The 20,130-nt window shown below is 37.8% G+C and overlaps 3 protein-coding genes across 5 annotated transcripts in view; 2 read left to right on the top strand and 1 right to left on the bottom strand.

Moving 5' to 3' along the window:
• The window catches only part of LOC103989272 (importin beta-like SAD2), a 34,761-nt gene extending 26,621 nt beyond the window's left edge, over nt 1-8,140 (top strand). Inside the window, exons 16-22 of one of the 3 annotated variants that reach the window (XM_018827261.2) lie at nt 1,379-1,482; nt 1,601-1,780; nt 4,153-4,292; nt 4,367-4,506; nt 4,942-5,039; nt 7,536-7,656; nt 7,741-8,140. In XM_018827261.2, the coding sequence (XP_018682806.2) occupies nt 1,379-1,482; nt 1,601-1,780; nt 4,153-4,292; nt 4,367-4,506; nt 4,942-5,039; nt 7,536-7,656; nt 7,741-7,961 (1,004 nt within the window). In that variant the 3' untranslated portion in view covers nt 7,962-8,140. Of the gene's footprint in view, nt 1-1,378; nt 1,483-1,600; nt 1,781-4,152; nt 4,293-4,366; nt 5,040-7,535; nt 7,657-7,740 lie in introns of those variants that run through there. The other 2 variants (XR_010497434.1, XM_065155340.1) reach the window with 2 other exon arrangements.
• Nucleotides 8,141-9,830: 1,690 nt separating this feature from the next.
• On the top strand, nt 9,831-12,138 carry LOC135641440 (alpha carbonic anhydrase 7-like). Its single transcript, XM_065156801.1, has 7 exons — nt 9,831-9,900; nt 9,960-10,201; nt 10,300-10,409; nt 11,139-11,241; nt 11,339-11,509; nt 11,624-11,677; nt 12,055-12,138. Exons 1-7 carry the CDS (start codon nt 9,831-9,833, stop codon nt 12,136-12,138), a joined length of 834 nt encoding a protein of 277 aa, XP_065012873.1.
• A 5,241-nt stretch (nt 12,139-17,379) lies between these two features.
• Nucleotides 17,380-19,855, bottom strand: LOC135639492 (L-type lectin-domain containing receptor kinase IX.1-like). Its single transcript, XM_065153256.1, has one exon. It carries the CDS (start codon nt 19,607-19,609, stop codon nt 17,591-17,593), a length of 2,019 nt encoding a protein of 672 aa, XP_065009328.1. The 5' UTR covers nt 19,610-19,855; the 3' UTR covers nt 17,380-17,590.
• Between the last annotated feature and the right edge of the window lie 275 nt (nt 19,856-20,130).

The following is a 20,130-nucleotide window of genomic DNA, read 5'->3' as shown; positions in this document are numbered from 1 at the left end:
TGATCAGACTGGTATGGGTCAGGTCTGTTCTTGAAGGAAGAAGGAAGAGGAAGAATAAAGAAGAAGAACAATGAGGGATAAAGAGGAAGATGAAGGAAGAGAAGGAGATGCACCGAAGATGAGGTGGGTGACGAGAGTGCGAACAGCAGCGAGCAGCAGGAACAAGCATCAACAAGCGGCAGCATGGAGATACATGCAAGGAATTGTGAATCCTAGAACATTGGGCGATGGTACATTAAAAAAAAAAAAAACACATTGAAATATTGAATAACAAATTGACTGGACCACCTAGTTATAAGCAGTCTGCATGCCAAACCTGATTAAATTTAAAAACCTTGGTGAGTGGTTTATATAGATAATAATTAACATGCAATTCATTACTCATGATTGCTCTTTCAATTAAAGCATGCAATAATTTTACATACGTAGTGGTCTGTAGTGTGGAGCTGAAGTTTTTATATTTGGTAGAGTAACAAAGTTGGTGAATCTATCTCACAAACTATTAGTTACCTATTCTCTTTGGTTAGAAAAATAAAGATAGGCTAAAGTTTGTTAGTTACAAGATATTAGGGTTGAAGAGTTTAAAAATATCCTATAAAAGATCATGTTGTTGTACATAAACTCTTAGGTGGTGGTTGATTATGGGAATTTGACCACTACAATTAGAAACAGTGTGAGCATTTCAATTCCTAGTGTGTGGTTGAAACAAATTAAATAATAGTTTTTATTTTTGGGAGGGATTTCATTCCCTCTTTTGGGAGAATTTGGAATGTTAACAAGTGGGATGAGATCTTAGTTCCCACTATCAAAAGACATCATAAAATAGCTTCCTAAACAAGAATACTTTGTTTATAAATTAAATTAGACCAATTTATTATATTCCCTTAGCTCAGCTTTCCAAAGGCACAAATCAGTTTGTTTTCTATCAAAAAGTCTATTCCATGTTCTAGGTTGTTTCCAACACATCTGCATTTGTTAGTGACGAAATATCATGTGGCTGGGTTTAGAATACCTTTCATATTGGTCAGTACAGATTAATATTTTTCTATTTCTCTCTTTTTCTTTTGTTGAGATGAAAGTCTTAGGTTGCTGCCCTTTTTACATATATGTTTTTACATGTTTCCATAATTCTGTGGGCTTGAATTAACTTTTCCGTTTCTGCCTAAAGTGATCGAATAATTTCAGCTTTTATTGCTTTTGAAGATTCCTACAATTGATAGTGCTATTGGCCTATTACATTACTTGGAATCATCTGTACCTGTTAACAGAAATATTTCAGACGATCACATCCAATTAGTTTTATCATTAGTTTGCTTAATTTATATTTTCTTCAGGACTCTTATTTGTGACTTAATCTAGTGTCACTTTCTTCTGGCAGACATGCTTGTTCCGATGGACAACTATATATCTCGGAGTACTGCTCATTTTCTTGCATGCAAAGATCCAGATTACCAGCAAAGCCTGTGGAAAGTACTTTCAAGAGTAAGTGTTAAGAATCCTATTCCTGTATGTGCTTAACTGGAATTTATGATAAAGATGCAAAAGTTGTGATCATTAACATGTTTTGTGGTGAAAATATTTTTGTTAATTGAATGTACAGATCATGTTAGATAGAAACATGGAAGACAGTGAAATTGAACCTGCACCTATGCTGATTGGAGCAGTATTCCGAAATTGTAAAGGCCAAGTGGATCAGTGGGTTGAGCCTTATTTGAGGATTACAATTAATCGATTGCATCAAGCAAAGAAGCCGTATATGAAGTGTCTTCTGATGCAAGTGGTAAGCATTCCTTTCTGATGTGCCAGCAGGCAATACCTGACTTGCTTGTTCTCTTTTTACAGCATGGATTACATAATCTATTTCATGCAAATGAAATCAACTGATGGATTAAGTTCTGTTAGTCCTTTTTATTGTGAAATCAAACAGGCTAGACAACAATTGGATGAAGGTGTGTGCTTGCAAAGAAGTTTGTTATGCAATTCAGAAAATTGGTGTGGACATATGTCTATGTGTTTTTAGGGACTTCAATTGCAAAAAAAAATTTGTGAGTGGTTTTGGAAGTCAGTGCCTTGTTTGTTTCTGTTAGATGATTCTGTTCCTAATTTAACAGAAAAATGTTTCTGAAGATCTTGTGATTATTATTGTTTTATCCAATGTTAGTGACTTATAAACAAATTCAGATGATCCATGATCACGGATGTGTTGCTGATTGTACATTTAGTTTGTATTCCATCACATTCCAGTGAAGACCTATAAATGTGTTGGTAGGACAATATGAGTTAATTCTTTAGAAGAGACTAAGAAATGCTTTAACAGAAACAAAATATTCCAGTAGTATGGTTCTATCTTGCTGGCTCCAACTAGTTGGGAGCTATGACATGTTATTCATATCATGAAAATGATATATTATTATTACATATATTATATTTATCTTTTATGGTTTGTTCTATATGTTTTTGGAACTTTTACTTGTCTCACAATTCCAGCAGTTGATCATCTCAGAACTTTTTTTGCCAGATTCAATTTTGTGTATCGGTAGTGTGCTAGTCATGCCTTGGGCTGTACCATTTGCTGAGTGTCGGTACCCTAGTATGTACCAATTTTTTGAAAAGGCTTGAAAAGAAAGCTGAAAAAAGGAAAACTGCTTGGTACAACGCTTCTACTGCTCTATATCGAGTGCTAAAAGGCCCTATACCAGGCATAATGGGTGGCATAGTGTCACGGCCTTAGCTGGAATTGCCTAAGGCGTGAGGCACCCTTGCGGCCAAGACGCGAACTTAGCTTGCGTTGCCTAAGTCGCGCTTCACCCTTGCGATATTGCTCCGCAAAGATCAGCCCACTTGCAACCTCTCGCAGATCCCGAAGGACCTGTAAAAGAGAAAGTTGATTAGTTCGAAAGAACGAGCGATGGACAAGTCCCGACGTCTCGCGAAAAGGGGAAGCTTTACAAGCAAATCAGCGAGCACCTTGCGTGCACAAGAGAAAAGAGGGAGAGGAGGAAAACAAGGACCTTAGAGGGTTGAACGAATAGCTGCAAGTCCACAAATAGCTGCTCACCGGGTGCCGAGCGCGACAACAAGTTCCCGTCAAGGTAACGTGCGAACTTGCGAAAGGTTGTTCAACGTCCGATACTATACCGAAGCCCCATCCAGCCCTGTGCCACCTGGGGGGTTCAAAGGGGCTGAGATGGCTGACGTTTTGGTGAGCGGAGGCGGACTGCAGAAAACAGCCCGTGGCACATGAAAACGAAGCTGTTTTGGGGCTGTTTTGCTCGGTTCGGTGAGCGATCGCTTGGTAACGCTGCAACTTGTTCGAACTTACATTTTTACAAGCAAAATGACTTAAAACCAAGGCAAAACATGCTGCCAAGAAGCTGTACATGTGGATGTGAGTGACGAACGGTTCGTTGAAAGTTGTTGCGGGTGCGCAACGACTGTCCGTAACAATAGGCCCTAGACAAGGTTTACCATATAGTACTGACTCTGTAACAGAAGATACAGGGCCTGTACTGAGTGTATCACCCAATTTACCCTGACGATATAGGGCCTGTACTTAGTGTATCACCCAATTTACCCTGATCCACGTACTAGTTGCTGTCGGACTGATAAATACCACTAGTATTGAATCGTATCCAGCGGTATTGCAAACTTTGCTTTCTTTAGTCATGGAATTGTATATAAGTGACTGTTTTCATTCTAATTTCTTTTGAAGCATTGAATTGTCTGAATGGGCTTTATTGGGATTTTGATCTTGTGTTTGTTTATGACAATCCTACAGAGTTTCTTCATCCATTTTAGATGCTATGTTTGTGGTTGTGCATGTCTGCGTAATATGCTTTTGAAAAAAAGTCATTTTTCTATCTGTATGTCTTCTCTAGTGTTATGCTTGCAATTTTCTTGAAGAATAGTTTTATTGAAGGGTTTTCTGCTCTACGTACTCTATCTTGATGTTGTCAATTCATTGTCTATGTGCTTCACCTCTAAGCTTGCCTTGATACATCTTTATTCATCTTCTAACTCGAATGAAATTCTGTAAAAAGTATTCCTATGCTTGTATCTTAACAATTCCAATTCATTAATTATTTGGAATCCTGTAGTTGGTGCTTTTTAAATTTTTTTTTCATTTTATTACAATATCTTGCCTCTTTGCAGATTGCTGATGCTCTTTACTATAACACTTCTTTGACTCTTGGGATGCTATATAAGCTTGGCATTGTTTCAGATATTTTCAATCTCTGGTTCCAGATGCTGCAAGAAGTTGGAAAGAATGGTATAAGTGTAAACTTTAGAGGGTAAGACTTTGTGCTTTCTCTTTCATGGCACTTTCCACCAATACCGTAGACTGCAGGACTAATGTTAATTGTAGGCTACATGATAAAAAGGTTTGCTGCTTGGGATTAATTTCTCTTCTTGGCCTTCCTACGGACCACTTGTCTGGTGAAGCTTTAGAACACGTCTTTAAAGCAACACTTTATCTTCTAATTTCTTATAAGAATCAAGTTGCAGGTACATTGTTTTGCATTTTTCTGCATATGTAAAGATTATGTTCTCCCAAGTTTTTTGACTGCCCTTCTTTGTTACTCATATGAATGTGGATCATTTCCTGTTGTTTCTTCAGTTTTCTTCCCTTTCTTTTCTTTATCATATATGTCATTTGATCTGACTGTTTCCTTGGATTCAAGTTACTGTTACTCTGAGGTTCTGAAATTTTAACTCCTTTCTATCTTACATTCTAAGTGCGTTTCCATACTTGTTAGCTAATTGTGTCTGTTAATTTGTTACTTTGTGTATTCATATTATTTACGTCTCTTGCATACTCTTCATTGGATTCTGATATGTTCAACAATTAGAAAAGCAGACAATTGTTTTAGTACCGAGTGTTGCTTATTTGGTTAAATAATAACTTCTCTTCTTAAAATGGCTTCGATGCTCATGTGGAAGACGAGGAAGAAGAAGAGTCTGAATGTAAAGAAATGGAAGATGATGCTGAGAATGGAGATGAAGTGGCCAGTCTAAAACATCAGAACTTGGCAACAGAGGTTAGTAGATGAATGTAAAATCTTTTATCACTAGATATTCCAGTGAAGTTTATGCAGAAAATTTCAGTTAGATTATGCTGTCTATATAGTTTTTCTTATCTGAAATATGACCAGAGTCTCAAAGTGGGTTCTTGTAAAGAATATTCTGATTAAGAGTTTTTTTATTCTGAGATTCCCTCTTTATAATTATCTTATCAACAGAATATTGCTCCTCAATTCTTTATCTAGTTTAGTAAATGTGAGTATTTTCATTATTATGATATTGTCCCTAAACCTGTTATAATATGGATCTGCAGCTTAGACTTCTATAGTTTTATTTATTGATCTGATTTTCTTTCTTTTCCCATATGATGTATAACTCATCTACCTTGGTTGAATATTGACATAGATTTCTTAGAATCCTTGCACTTCAATTTGTGAGTTTGTCTAGCATGAATCAACTGATAAATCTTATAATATATGCACCTATTATATCTATCTAGATCAAGGAACCAATAAGGTTGAACATTAAATTGGATAAAGATTTTGTTGTTGACACTAAATTGGTGCTGGATGCTAAGCCTCTGCGATCAAACGATTGCTTAATGTGCACAAGTTGGTTTGGATTATCTCTTGCTTGTGCAATCTAAATTGGCAGGTTCCATAATATGCTTAAGATAAGAAAAAGAACTAGAGAAAAACAATTGAAAATCCTGACAGATATCTAATTTTGAACAATTTCATATAGCATATGTGCTAATTGTAATGTCCCAATAATTTGCACTTATTTGGCATTAGTTGCATGGGTCTTTTATTGCTATTAAGCTCTATAATGATCTCGCTTAGGGTAATATTGCTACTTAAACTAGGCACACACATCACTTTGTCATAAAGAATAAAAGGAGATTTAACTGCTCTTAATTTGACTAGTGATTTTGGCAAGAAAATCCACGAGCCAAGCCCGCATAGTCAGGACTAAGACTAGTATCATAATTGTCCTTATCGGTAGTCGGTACTTTGGTGTATAGAGACTTTGGACACCAAAATGTAGCAAGTTCTTAAAAAATATAAAAAAGGCTGAAAAAAATAAAAAGAAGGCTACCCAGTATTGACCCTATATCGTCCCACCAAATGTAAGTTCTATACTAGTGTACCATCCGATTTAACTTGGTCCAAGTATTGTAACCTATCTGATTAGTAAATATTACCTGTATCGAACCATACAGGCACTATTGCAAATCCAGTCAGATTAGTAATGAATCTATTTTAGTTCGATTATGTTTCTAGTGTTCTAGTCTAATTTTCTTGGTAGTAAGATATTAGTTGTGCTATAAAAGGGTACGAAATTAAATTATATTTAACACTACAAACATGATAGTAACTAAATGATTAATTTCTATTTTATTCAAGAACGCATTTTTATTTACGGGAAATTAAGTGATTAATTTCAATGTTGAGGTTCAGATTTAGTATGAGCCTTTGATTCAATGAAGTTAGTCTTAGATTTGAGAGAAATGAGGCTTGATAAGTGAAATATGAGTGTTCGGTGAAGAATTTTATGGCAAAAATGGGGTTGAGATTTAGATTTTAGAGAGGGGTGAAGAAATGAGGGAAAGAGCCTCTAAAAGTTCCTCAGAGGCTCAGAAGCTCATAACAGATTTATTTTTGGATCCTGAAACCAGGACTAACTTGACTGCCAGGGCAGATGATCAAATACCAATGAGTTACACCCAGTTTCGAACCATACTAAGCAAAATGACAGTCCACATTCCAGTTCCTAGTCAGACGGGTGAAAAACTAAGACGCTACAGGGGGGGTATGGTCATTTTTTTAGTACCTTGATTTAGATAACTTTCAATTATCACCGACAGAGATCTGGTCGAAAGAACTTTTCTTATCCAGAAGCTGAGATGCTGCACTAAATCTTACTATGCCTTAGTTTTTTCATTAGTTAAATCTAGTTTATGGGCTTGGAGGTTGATTTCTTTGTAAGATTAGTTACAATAGTGTACTGAAGTTTGTCTCCTTCCATCATCAGATGAAAGACAAGCATGCATTTAGAGACATGTCTTCCAAGGTGAAGCTACTGCAAAGGATGACTGACTACCTAATAACCAGTACCTTAAATTACATTAGCACAGTTGCATTATGGCACTAAAAATAGCACTGGTTATATTATGGTGGAGGGAATGAGTAACCTAGAGAAGTAAATGGACCTTTTTGTCAAGGTGTCATAACAAGCTTGTGAAATTAGTGAAAAGTCCTAAGATTCCTGCAGGTGTCTGATGGATGTGCTCTGTGATCCACATCAGCAGAAAGTTGTAGACAGCAAGGGAGGGGTTGGGATGTAATAAGCCCATGGGGACTTTTATATAATATTCTCCAATCCTTTTGCATCATCTTTGTTTTTTTTTTGTTGCTCTGTATATGAACTGTGCAACTCAATACTTAGTGCCAATTATTTCTTGGATTATTTTTGTTGCATCAACAGTTATGTGGTCTGCTTATCTATGACAGAATCAGAAGAGAAGAGTTCAGTCAAATGATGAGACTGATGATGATAACAGCCATGATAATGACTTACAATCACCAATTGATAAAGTTGATCCTTTCAGTTTCTTTATTGAAACCATTCAAGGTAAGTCATTTTGTGGTGTCTTTCTTTCCGTTTATTTCTTCTTATTTCATAATTTTATATCTGACATGCTACCATTGTGCTCAGCTGTGCAAGCTTCAAACCCTACCAGGTTTCAGAACCTGATGCACAACCTGGATTTCCACTATCAAACTCTTGCAAATGGCATTGCTCAATATGCTGAGTGGAGGAGAGCAAATATCAAGAAAAACAAGCTGAGACAAGGCAGCAACTCAGTAAAAATCAACATCCCTCCTCTTCATAGTGTCTCACTAATTCCTAAATGGAGGAAGAATGTGGGTAGCTAGTGCTGTGCCATTTATCATCTCCTCTGTAGTCTTCCATGTTTGGAGTTTATTCTTTTGACCACCCAAGGTGGGTATTGTTAGACCTCTGTGTACACATTTAGAGTGAAGGGCGTATTTGTTACGTGATGCAGTTTGTTAGACCTTTGTATGCACATTTAGAGTGATGGACATATTTGTTACGTGACGTAGTTTCCTGCTTGCTTGTTTGCAGTTGTTGGCTGATGTGCCATGTTTCTTGCTTGCTTGTTTGCAGTTGTTGGCCGATGTGCCATGTTTCTTGCTTGCTTGTCGACTTATTGGAAAAAGAAATAAAATCTTGGAAATTATTCAGAACAGATTCCCTAAAAAAAGTCTCTAGTTTTGTTTTGTTTTTCTTCCACACCATAATACTTAAAATGATTAAAATATCTTCAACAATTCCTTTATCCTCTTCTCCGAATCAACATATTTTTTTTTATCCAACTAATTCAATTGAAAGTTTTAAGCAACTCAAAATTTAGAGTGGTCCAATGTATATATTAATAAAATATAAAATAAATCTTAAGATTATAAATATAAATATTATAAAAACAAGAAATTGCAAAGTAATGATAATTTCAAGTTTTTATCGATTTAAATAAATAAAAAAATAATTATTTTGAAATTTTTAAAATAGCAAAGTTGATCATTTAGGCCTTTGCAAGACAATTCCAAGACATCTTGAAAATTTAAAAAATATATAAATATAAATGGTGGCTTACACTATTTTCAAATGGGGTTTTATTGTTATTTGAATAAAAACTATATATCTTCTAAGGGAATTATAAATTTACTTTAAATTTGGTTAAAATAGAAAAATATAATATAATTTCTAGCTTTTTAAAGGTTGAAATTAAATAAAAAGATATATTTAAAAAAAAATACTTTTTTAGGTTTCTTGAAAATTTGAATATTATTAAAAAAAAAGTAGAATATGAGTTATATTATTTTGAGTCGAACCCAAAAATAATGTAATCTTATTAAAAAACAGTGCAACTAGCCATCTAAGAAGATATTCTATAATAATATTCAAGTGATCTTTGTCCTAAAGTTTGTAAATTTATTTTAAATTACTTAAAATTAAAAATAACATACTCTTGTACTTTTTTAATGACACGTATTTAAAAGATTTAAAAATAGCAAAAAAATGATCATTTGGATCTTTGTAAGTTATTTCTAATGTTTTCTGAAATTTTAAAAATATTATAATCATTTATTGGTCTATCTAATGATTTTTCTTAATATTCTATAACATGATTTAATTTTATTCTATATATATATGCATTTTATAATGATTTATTTTAAATCTTATAATTAATTTATAATTTTTTATTTATTTATTAATATAAATTATTATTATTATATATATATTATTTGATTTTATTGATTATTATTAATTTAGGATCGATCGAATATCACGGTTCATTTAGATTTCACTTTTTATTGGAGGGAATTAAAGAAAAAGACGAATTAGTCGTCAAGGATATTTTTGTCCAACAAGAAAAAAGAAAAAGGTAAGACTCCCTTTGGAAAAAAAATCAAAATAAATGAACTTTACAGAAAATAAAAATAGAATTATTTATGTTTGTTTCCTTCTCATTCATCTTTTTCTTTGTGGGGATCAATCAGTCCCCCTCTTTCCTCGTTCATCACGGAAGTGTCCATCAACTTACCATTCCATCCTCCCATATCCAAAGAAAGCAGGGCTATATCCAATAACATAGCGTAACGTGGCACCGAAACCCTTTCCTTGTTCTTCTACTCTCTCTCTCTGTCGCTTCGTCTCTCTCTCTCTCTCTCTCTCTCTATTTACATCTTCCTCAGGATCGTCTCTCTCTGCTTGCACCGACCATGAAGCTCGCTGCCATCTCCGTCGTCCTCTTCCTCGCGCTCCTCAACTCGGCGACTTCGAATGGCGACGGTGAGTATTTCCCATGATCGCATTCGAGCTCCGATCTGAACTCTTTTGATTGATCTTAGGTTCTGTGTCACCTTTGCCTTCAGAGAAGGAACCAGAGTTCGGGTACAAGCAAGGGACAAAGACAGGACCAGACAACTGGGGAAGAATCCGCAACGACTGGATCACCTGCGGGAAGGGCAAGTCGCAGTCTCCGATCGACCTGCGCGACAAGATGGTGCGGCGTCTCCCGCGGCTGCGTCGGTTTCGGACCTCCTACGTCCCCGCCGACGCCGCCATCAAGAACCGCGGCCACGACATCGCGGTGAGTCCATAGATCTTGTGGCCACACTGCATCACGCATGCATGCGTGCGTGCGTACCTACGTACGTACGGCTCGGTTTACACCTCTCGTGCACTCAGGTGATGTGGAACGGCCACGAAGCCGGAGGCATCACCATCAACGGAACGGAGTACAAGCTGAAGCAGCTGCACTGGCACTCACCGTCGGAGCACTCCATCAATAGACGCAGGTGCGTCATCCCTTCCGGTGGATCCATGGCTTCTTAACTACGTACCAAAGTACTATTAAGGAGTAGGAACCTTCTGTAATATTTCCTGTTATATATATATATATATATATATATATATATATATATATATATAATGTTGAACACAAATTCTAAACAGTAGGTTACCATCGTGCGGTTAATTATCTCCTTTAATCTCTCATGTTTATATTGTTGGAATTAAATTTGTTAAGATATCATAAAGATATTCATTGTATCAAAAGGTGAAACATATCATGAGGAGGTACATTGTATCACACATTAAATAACTATAGAAGGATAATTGATTATGAGTTCTTGAAAAGATTTCTTCGAAAAGAATGATTTATATTAAATATAATTAATGTAATATATCTCTGAAGATTATATAAACTCCTTATGTTGGTTCATGAAATATATAAAATTTTTAAAATTATAAAAAAATTTGAGTGAAACATAAATTTTTTTACCTTATTCTACTCATTCTTTTGTGTGATAATCCTATCTCTTCTTCCAAATATGAATATTCTCATGACAACTTCACGTTTGAAAGTCCAATACTTTATATCATTCCAATTCACCGAGTGTTGACTTTCTTGAAACACGTACTACATAACTAAAAGTTGACTTGTGGATCTAAGGAACCAACCAATAGCATCCTCCTTCCACTCTATTTCGTCTTAATCCCAAGGCTGCGGCATTGCATGTTTGCAGATTCTCCTTGGAGATGCATATGGTTCATCAGAGTGCCGACAATAAGACCGCGGTGGTCGGCTTCCTCTATAAAACTGGCCCTCCTGATCCATTTATCCACAAGGTTATTAGCATAATATCAGTATACATTTACATGCATTAGCCATGATTTCTATCACCAATATATATAAACTTGAGGCTATGGTGGCGACTGTGCTCAGTTGGAGAGATCCATCGAGAAGGTCAAGGACAAGCAAGATAAGGAGGAGGAGTTGGGAGCAGTTGACCCAAGCCATGCAAGCAGGAGGATGGGGCAGAGGTACTACAGATACATGGGCTCTCTTACCACTCCCCCTTGTTCTGAAGGGGTCATTTGGACCATATTAAGGAAGGTTGGTCGGATCTTTGAGCTCATTATGTTGTGGGTGTTGGCATCTTACTGTTGTTTTTATTATCTTCTATCGAGCAGAATCAATTGAATCAGTGTGTTATTTTCTTGCTCGCAGGTGAAGACTGTGTCAAAGAAACAATTGAGACTACTAAGACGGGCTGTTGATGATGTGAGTAGCATTATACTCCCTTCTTTAATTTTATACATCGTATATTCGTATCGGAGCTAATATTATCACTTACTATAAAAAATTGAGGGTTCGAAATCTCATTCGATAATATACTAAAGATAAAGTTAATAGAGGTTTCATTATTAATAGCAAGGTCTTGGGATCAAACATCACCTTTATCATTATCTTATCGAAACCGATATGAGATATTGGGTATGATTATCTTTTTCTTAAAGTAAAGGAAGATAAATTTGATGTTCAAAATTGATTAGATCACATGATAAATTTGATATTTTGATGATCGAGAGCATGTAGTCAGCTAATTAAGCTTGCTTTATATTATTTTCCCTCACATGATTCCACTTGCTAAATTTCAGGATTATGAGAACAATTCAAGACCTCGGCAGCCGATTAATGGAAGACTTATTGGATCGTATCGCCCTCCTAAACATGAAAATTAGTCTCTGAATTAATAAACCCATATCATTCTAATGTTTAATGCTACTGACTGTTGATGGTTGTTTAATTTTATGGAAATTAAACAAATATATTTACCAAAGACATGCATGATGGTTTTTAAAGCCTATTTTTCTTTTGCATATATAAATCCATATTTACCATTAATTTAATAGCTATTTTATAATATCTTTAATTTAATATAGGATTTGAAGAGAGTAAATGTATGTAGTCTTATCTTTAAATATTTAAAAGGATGATTTGTATGACGATTTATAAAGGCTTGAGAAGTGTATTTGGTCAATATTGATATTAGGTTCATCAAGTTAATATGTTATTTATTTCATTTGATCGAGCTGATTAATACTGCTCTATTAGTCATCGATAGACTTAATTAGGAAATAATTAGCCTAAGTAAATTAAGGCTGATTTAATAGTAGACATAGTGAGTGCTCTAAGTAGAAAAGGACTAATCTAATGATATCAAAACCAACTTAGAATTGTATAGAGTGAGCAACCCAAGTAGGAAAGAGCTACTTATAGTTATGTTGATTATGTGATTTGTTTTTGAGTTATCTTGGTATTTAATATGAAAGATTATAATCTGTAATTTAATCTTGTATTGGAAGTGATAGTTTAGTGTCATATTGGCAGTGATAGAATAATTGAGTTGTTATCAGCTAAGGTGCAGACAAGCTCACATCAAATCCAAATAGCAGCATGGTGATTACAGAGCTGATAGCTGTCTCCAGCAAAATATTGCTTTCCCTCAAATGATATCCTTGTAGAATCTTACTCCAATCTCTCTCTCTCTCTCTCTTAATCTGCTACCAAATCTTTGGAAGTTCCAATATCCTTTGAGGTTCAACCTTTCTGGTAATCAGGCTACCAAGTTTTGGCCAAGTCGAATCATAATTCCCAGACATAATTTTCTGCCAGTGCTAAACAGATAGAACACTTGCAATACCATCGGTTGACAGGGAAGAGAGATCGGTGCCCACTTCTTTCTCTGGCAACTGTTCACATGCATGGCCATAGTCTTCTTCCACCTTTGACTATCTTCTATCTCTGTGGTAGTGATCCTACCTCTCATACATTGGCTGCAGAACTTATACGATCCTCTAATGGAAAACGCATGAACAGTTCGCCCACAATCATGACACATATGTGTGAGATATGCATATCCAACGTGAAGTGGGGACGCTGTAACTGAGACTTTCTTCTCCCTGGGAGGGTGACAACTGCTGCCTCTTGTGGTGAGGCCACCTTTCATGTTTGTCGTATGCCCTAAAATGGTGGCTTGAGGGAAGTTGTGGAGGTAGAAGTCAAGTCCTCTCAACCATTTACCCTCCTTTATGATCATCTTCTCCATGCTCTCTCTCTCTCTCTCCCTCTCTCTCTCTCTGTCAGTAACCCTAACTGTGTAGGTTTCTTGGGAAGCCTAATGCTTTCAGAATGCACAAACTCATTGCACATCGATCGTTCTCTCTTCCAGACCAATAAATTTGGTTGCTACAGCCGCGCGACAGTGTGCATGCAGCTGGTGGATTCCGTCGGTCGATCATCCATATCTTCTGCTACAGCGTCTCCACTATCTCCTCCTAGTGGACCTCCATTTCCAGCCCCCTCCCCTCCCTGCGCAAGACGTCAAGATTAGAACCCCTCAAAGGAGTCATGCACTTGGATTTGCCGACACACCCCCTCACGTCTTCGGCTAGGGTTTCAGCTCTATTCCCAGCTACGTGTGCCTCTCCTCAAAGTGGCACAGCAAGCCAATGGAAAGGGTTAAGCCATCAATCACATCACTGTGCGCGTTCATCAACTTGCACCGCGCCTTGCATTATTGGCCATGTCGTTTGCGGAGGTCTTCTCCCTGTCAAATTTATCCGGCCATGGTTGAAGGTCGAAATGCTGCCTATATAAGGGGGTGCTTACACCTCGAGACGTTGTCGCAGTGGAGGGATCAAAACAACACATCGAGACCAATGGGAGAAGAGAGAGAGTACAGCCTCAGACGTCAGTAGTGTCTGAGGTGAGGCTGTACCCTCTCTCTTCTTCTCTTGCTCTATCGATGGATACATTTATGTATACACCATCAGCATGTGGTCATGGTGACCTTTGAAGTCCTCCCTCATCTCTAGGTTTGTGCATGTGGTCTTGGTGAGCTGCTACCAACCCTACACTTGCTCTTGATGATGAACTTTTCTTGACCTACATATTGACACCTCCAACTCTCTGCTCATTAAATGTTCCTTTGTAATTGATTTTTTGCTGAGTTGTCTGTCAGTGATTTACTTTATCTTCATTCTCTGGTAAGCAAATTAGATAAGGTACATTGACTAAAGAACTGGAATATTTGGCAAGAACATAAGGTTGTCCATTTCAACTGGAATCTTGCTTTACTCTAATCTAGACACTGTTGTTTGAACTGATTAGACTCTTCAGGTACTCAAGAATGAATATATACATATATATATATATATATATATATATATATATATATATATATATATATATATATATATATATATATATATATATATATATGACTTTTGCTTTCTGCATATACTTTAGCTTTTTGGTGCGAATCCCAGAAAAAGACATCAATGTCAATGGAGCAGATGAGCACTTGCAAGGAAAGATGAGAAAGCATCAGCACAAGTGCTTGAACAGCAAAATGAAGAGATGCAGGAAAGCTTTTGCTTGAGGGGGGAGGGTTATCACTGAACAAAAAAAATCTAACTTTCAGTGAATAAAAAAAGGTCAATAATTGACACAGAAAAGCATGAGAAAAATTCACACAATTAGTCAAAACTTGAATGTGATCAAAATAATTCCATCTGAAATATATGACTGTTGTGAAGTTTCCCTTTCACTAATTTCAAAAACTTTCAGAATCATGCAGTTCAGATAAAAGGAAAGAACTTTCATTGCACAGAGAAAGGAGTTCTGACTTCATTCATGGTTAAAACTGCCTTCAATTCTGCTTTTAAAGCCTTTGTCTTGTACCTACAAACAAACAAGTGACTCCACATATGCAATCTACAAATAGCATTACTTGGTCTTTTTGCCTCTTGTCTTTATTTTTGTGTGTCAAGATCAGAATTAGAGAACATTTTGGAAGAATAGGAAAGATTCAGATGTCCTACTATGCACATGAGCTGATCATGTATGGGAGTCAACATGCCAAAGGTGAAGCTCTAATTAATGACATATAAGGTTTTTGCATGCACTCCATGCTTCCAAAAAAAAAAAGGTTAGTATGACAAATCCAATAATAACTTGTTTTCCCTATATATTGTCCTTATGTTGATAAACAAATCCCTACAGCCTTAATTATCTCTATTTTCTTTTGCAAATTTTTCTGTCTATAAGATAAAATTCCTTTTACCTCTATCTAGTTAAATCAAGCAAATAGCTAATTATTCTGTGCATGAGTTTAGATAACTTTATCACTCTTTATATGCTTATGTTGGCCCAACTTTATCACTCTGTAAAAGCTTTCCATATGATTCATGATCAATTTCTGCTGTTGCTATACATCTATACACAAAACATTTGTTTCATCTGTCTGAATAATGGCCTCACACTTGTTATTACAATGTGTACAGTAGTGGTAAAGTTTGTTCTTCAGCTTCAGCAACCTTTAAATAGATCATTTTAGCAATTTTCTTTCATTTTCCTTTATTTTTCTGCATCTAAATTAACTCAAATATTTTTATGCATAATGTGCAACTACTCATATGATGAAAATGATATTTTTAAGATATTGAGTTGACTTGAACTTCTATCCATAATCAATCACATACCACCAACTACTCTCTATTCAATTGATTGGCATGCGATATATATCCAACTTCGATGTTGTGATATATATCGCATGCCAAATATTTTTTTTATACCTAACTTTCAAGATGTTGTGATTGAAAATCACCAACTTCAATTTTCCCTCTCTTCTAATATTGATCAATTATTGTCATTCAACATGTTTTATGTTTTAGTAGATAATAAAAGAATAAGGATTGTTAATAGGTAATTTGTTGGAGTATATATTTAAATTTATCAATTCTGTAATCTATATTAAAATCAATAGTATGGAGTGTGCAAAAGGATAGCATGATCACATTTTGTACTAACTGATATGAGACTGTCATGTTTGACTATTATGACATAAGAAGCATATGAGGTAGAACTTTGGCAAAGTCTGTCATTTCATGTGCACCCACTTCTCATCCTGTGCAACACATGGATTGAAACTATTGCACACTCCCAAAAATGGATGATAAATTTAGATTATATATATATATATATATATATATATATATATATGAAAGATTCAAATATTTAGTGGGTTATATACAAAATTTGAATGTTTAGAGAAATAGATATGAAGTACTCAAATTTGAAGCACACATACGTTTGACTTTAATAATATGTGGGGGAGATTACTCATTATAATAAATAAGTTTTGGGATTCTTATATTTTAAAAGTTATATTGAGATCCTTATATTTACTAAAGTAAATATTTAACTTCGTTATTTTAACAAAATCTATCTCTTTCTGAATTTTTAATTATATAAATTTATTATTTTAATCATATATATATATATATATATATTTAATATTTTATTTTTATAATTATAAAAAATAATATAATTATTTATAAATATAAAATTAAAATATTAAAGACGACTAATTTCACATAGTAACATATAATTAGTCCAAGATATATGTAACAATTACTCTACATGCAATTAAAGTTGGGAAAAAGTCGACAATAATCGACGATGACGACGACGACGACGATAATAATAATAATAATAATAATAATAATAATAATATTTTTACTATTAATTTAAGAGAGTCGTTATGTCTCCGTTAAGTTCCTTGAATAATTACTCTACATGCAATTAAAGTTGAGAAAAAGCCGACAATAACCGACGACGACGATAATAATAATAATAATAATATTCCTACTATTAGTTTAAGAGTCTCGTCACGTCTCTATTGATGTTACTTTAATCTAACCCTTTGTCTCCAATTATTGTTGGCGCGTCACCTACGGCTCCATGGTGGGACCCACAGGCCACGGCGCTTGCGTAGTTGACCTGGTCAGAACAGCTCACATGGTTTTAATGGCGAATGAGTTTGACCACGTAAAGGGATTGACTTCCCTAGTCAACTATGGCTTTCGTTGCATACAGCTCTCCACACACCAAACCCATCCCATCCCCGCACGTTTACCTTAGTCAAGAAACCAGCCGAAGCTTAAGCAAACTTGTTGATGAACTCTTAACGCATCGAGTCCTTTGGACGACTCCAGAAAATAAAAAAATAGAGAAGACTACCATGAGAACAACTTTTGACAGCTTACTTCGTAGAGCGACCTCTGTCTGGATGCAGGAGCTTCATGCAAAACAAAGGCGAGACCGGGCGTCGTTGCATGACTCCGACAGCTACCGACCGGTCGTGAGGCTTCCGAAGGTGACTGTCGGCGTGCTGGAGTTCGATCCTTGCACCGGTGGCACGGCAAAGACGGGAACAGGCATCGTCCTGGGAAGATCCGGTATCGCTCCCTCGAAGGTGAAGGCCTGGATCACCTCCCTCATGGACGGCCTCTGCGTGTGATCCGGGTGAGCGCACCACAACCCCACCAGCATCAGCCGCTCGATCTGCTTCGCGTCGTAGTCCTTGTCGAGGCTTCGGTCGGCGGTGTGCAGCAGCCTGCCCCTCCCGTTCATCTCCCACACCCAATCCACCAACCTCACCTCGTCCTCATCCTTGCTGTGCTCCACCGCTCTCCTCCCCGTCGCGATCTCCAGTGCCACGATGCCGAAGCTGTACACGTCCGACTCCTTGCTGGCCTTGCCCGTGTTGAAGCACTCCGGCGCCAGGTAGCCCAGCGTCCCCGCCGGCCCAGTCGCGTGCTGGCCGAGCTGGTGGTCGACCAGCCTCGCGAGGCCGAAGTCCCCCAGCTTGGCGTTGAACCCGGAGTCCAGCATCACGTTGCTGGACTTGACGTCTCTGTGCACCACGCACTGCTCCCACTCCTCGTGGAGGTAGAGCAGGGCCGAGGCCAGGCCGAGCGCGATGTTGTATCTGATCCCCCACGGGAGGGTGGTCTTCCGGTTGAACAGGTGGTAGTCGAGGCTTCCGTTGGGGAGGAACTCATAGACGAGGAGGAACTCGCCGCGCTCGTGGCACCAACCGATCAACTGCACCAGGTTTCGATGTCTCAGCCGGCTGATGATCTTCACCTCCGATGCGTACTCCTTCTTCCCCTGTTTTGATTTGCTGGAGATCTTCTTCACCGCGACCTCCTTCCCCGAGCGATTCAGGAAGCCTTTGTAGACGCCTCCGAACCCTCCTTCCCCGAGCTTTCGTTTCTCCGAGAAGTTGCTCGTTGCAGTGACCAGCTCCTTGTACGAGAATCTCCGGGGCCCTGTCCCCGTACTGAACTCATCATCCATCAATGATTCACCATTGTTCTTATCCTGTTCACCCTCCCACATTCTCTTCACGAATCCACACCACACCAAAGGAAGAGAAACCAATCTTGCTATTCTCTCTACCACCGTCAGAATTGCAAACAGTATAGATCCTTGTCCTCCCCAGACGTAGCAAGCTGAGACTGTTGCTACTACTACTGCTGCAAGTACCAAAGCTGCGATTGGAATCAACATCCATTTCTTGAAGGCTCGTCTTCCTCCTCCGCCTTCGGCTTCAAGAGTTCCTCCGCCTTCGGCTTCAAGAGTTGATGAAAAGTTCCACTTGGTTATCTTCTGAACCACGACTTTGGATCCGTTGGTGACCGAGAAGCCTACCAACACCTTCTCCGGTAGGACTTGTCTCATGTCCACCTTCTGAGTGAGATCTAGCGAGCTGGAGTTGGAGCTACTTACGTGTAGATTCTTGACACTGACGAAGAGAGCCTTGGAGGTCGCGTTGTAGGAGACCTGCGCCGCCAGCGTGTCGTTGTTCCCGGCGGTGCCATTGGAACTCGAGTTCTGGTCTCGAAATGAATCGAATTCCACTGCAAGCAAGCGCTTGTTGGTCGTGGTGTCGTTGGATAAACTGAACAGACTCCCGGTCAGATTCTGGTAATCGAGCGAGTCCCCCGGAGCCAAGAAGAAGGCAAACCCGCCACCGGAGGACGAGTTCGAAGAGCCACCCGGGAATGAGATCACGAATTCGAAGTAGGTGGCGAAGTCGGTGGTCTCGTTGGTCGTAGGGCGCCACAGCTGGATGGGCTGAGCGTAGTAAGCCCCGCCGGCGTTGCGCACGACTCGGCCATCGCTCAGCTGGAGGGAACCGTTGGAAATGGCGGAGCCGCCGGATAGAGAGATCAAATCGGTCGCCGCGAACGAGGGGAAGGAGAAGCCGGTGCAGGCTGTGAAAGGGATCCGCGCAAAGAAGTAGAAGAAGAAGAAGAAGATGGAGGTGACCGATGACAGGAGTGGCAACCAAGGGATCATTTTGCTTCTCGCCGAGCAAGAGCGATCGGAGTAATGAGTTACAGCTTTGGCTTTAGAATTTGAGCGATGAACGGACGACTCCTTCCGCGAAGCTCTTCTCGCTTGACCGCACTGCCGTGTGTAGAACCATGTAGAACCATTGATTGATTGCGTCGACTTTCTCTTGAGTCTTTCGCCAACCACCTGTCCCACGACGAGCAGAGAAAATACTTGAGGAGGACAAGACCGACGGATCGACAGCAAGCAAGTTGGCCCTCCCTCTCGTTCTCCGTCTTGACGTCAAGATGGAGAGATCGATCCGCCAAGACTCATCGTTTTCCTTTGTTGATTTTGTGGAAAAAGCCTTTTTTGTTTCTTTTTAGATTATGTTCATGAATAGATTTATAATATTTTTGATACCATCAAAATAATATAAATTTATCTAAAATTATCATAATTAAGATAAAATTACTCAAAATCTAATAGAAAGCAACATAATCTACTGAATTTATTAGATTATGTTAATAAATTTATCTTGATTA

The sequence above is a fragment of the Musa acuminata genome, chromosome BXJ3-6 (genome assembly GCF_036884655.1).
Source record: "Musa acuminata AAA Group cultivar baxijiao chromosome BXJ3-6, Cavendish_Baxijiao_AAA, whole genome shotgun sequence".
Classification (NCBI taxonomy): domain Eukaryota; kingdom Viridiplantae; phylum Streptophyta; class Magnoliopsida; order Zingiberales; family Musaceae; genus Musa; species Musa acuminata.
This window is presented reverse-complemented; position numbering and strand designations above follow the sequence as displayed.